General features: G+C 61.2%; 1 protein-coding gene across 1 annotated transcript in view; it reads right to left on the bottom strand.

Moving 5' to 3' along the window:
* Positions 1-427: 427 nt before the first annotated feature.
* Positions 428-1,573, bottom strand: part of LOC106001088 (C-type lectin domain family 1 member B-like) — a 31,784-nt gene continuing 30,638 nt past the window's right edge. The window contains exons 4-5 of the mRNA XM_013036232.1: positions 772-923; positions 428-436 (exon numbers count right to left, since the gene is read on the bottom strand). Of these exons, the coding sequence (XP_012891686.1) occupies positions 428-436; positions 772-923 (161 nt within the window). The remainder of the gene's footprint in view (positions 437-771; positions 924-1,573) is intronic.

Here is a 1,573-nt window from a genome sequence, read left to right as displayed (position 1 = left end):
TCCTCCTCTTCCTCCTCCTCCTCCTCCTCCTCCTCCTCCTCCTCCTCTTCCTCCTCCTCCTCCTCTTCTTCCTCCTCCTCCTCCTCCTCTTCTTCCTCCTTTTCCCTCCACTTCAGCTCTTTCTTCGCCTCTTCCTCCCCCCGCTCCCCAATTCTTACGATGTCGTTAACCCAGACTGGCCTCAAACGCAAAATCCCCCTGCCTCAGTTTCCCTCCTGCTGAGATGGCAGCCGTGCACCACCAGCTCAGACATACGGTTTCCCTCCTGGCACTTCCCACCAGTCTCCTATATGCCGACCTTCATCACCTGGGGCCTGGCCTGTTGCTCTAATTATAGTGTTGTTGTGTGCCTAAAACCCCACCTGCGCGCGGCCTGCGGTGGCCTCAGCGCCTCTTCCAAGGAAGAAAACGAAGTCCCCCCAAGCGCTCACAGTGCCTGGAATCACAGACACACGGCTTTCCCGGGAGAGGCCGGTGGCTCAGGAGACGCTGACCTCTGAGGGTCACGGTTCAGAGCCAGCTCAGGCTGGAGAGTCTGTGAGACGCTCATCCCCCCATAGCCAGCAAAAAGCCCAACGTGGCGCCGTGGCTCAAGTGGTAGAGTACCTGCTTTGAGCCGTAGAGCTGGGGGACGGCGCCTAGGCCCTGCGTTCCAGCCCCAGGACTGCTGCACACGCCACCCCACACCTACATGCATGCACACACACACGCACAGCACACACGCACAGCACACACACGCACACATGCACACACACAGCATGGCCTCCTCACCAGGACGCCGGGGCTGGCCGCCTTGGCCAGCGAGGCGTTGAGGTTGGCGCAGTACTGTCTGCTCTCCTCCCAAGTCACGTTGTGTCTGAAGAAGCCGTAGCAGCTGTCGCCGTGGTACCGCCACCGGGACTCGCAGGGGCTGCAGTCATGCTCTGCGGGACACGGGCCAGCTCTCCCCCCCACCTCGCACCCAGGATCCCCGCCACCTCAGGGCCCACCCAGACCCTCCCAGACCCTCAGCAGGCTGAGACCTGAGCGCCCACATCCACCCAGACCCTCCCTGACCCTCCCAGACCCTCAGCAGGCCGAGACCCCAGTGCCCAGATCCACCCAGACCCTCAGGAGGCTGAGACCCGAGCGCCCAGATCCACCCAGACCCTCCCAGACCCTCGGAGACCCTCAGGAGGCTGAGACCCGAGCGCCCGGATCCAAACCAGCCTGGGCAGGAGAGCCCACAGGACTGTATCCCTAGGAAACCGCTGAAAAGCAAAGTCAGTGATGGGGGCGTGGCTCAAGTGGTGGGCAGGAGGCCCTGAGTTCCAGTTCTGGTACAGAAAGAAAGGAAGAGTGGAAGGAAGGAAGGAAGGAAGGAAAGAAGGAAGGAAGGAAGGAAAGAAGGAAGGAGAGAAGGATGAAAAGAAGGAGGGAGGGGAGAGGGAAAGAAGGAAGACAGGAACAAGGGAGGGAAGGAAGGATGGAGGAAGGAGGGAATGGAAGGAGGGAGGGAGGAAGGAAGGAATGGAAGGGGGAGGAAGGGATGGAGGGAGGGAGGGAGGGAAGGATGGAGGAAGGGAGGAAGGGA

Source organism: Dipodomys ordii, unplaced genomic scaffold (genome assembly GCF_000151885.1).
Source record: "Dipodomys ordii isolate 6190 unplaced genomic scaffold, Dord_2.0 Scaffold266, whole genome shotgun sequence".
Taxonomy (NCBI): Eukaryota; Metazoa; Chordata; class Mammalia; order Rodentia; family Heteromyidae; genus Dipodomys; species Dipodomys ordii.
This window is presented reverse-complemented; position numbering and strand designations above follow the sequence as displayed.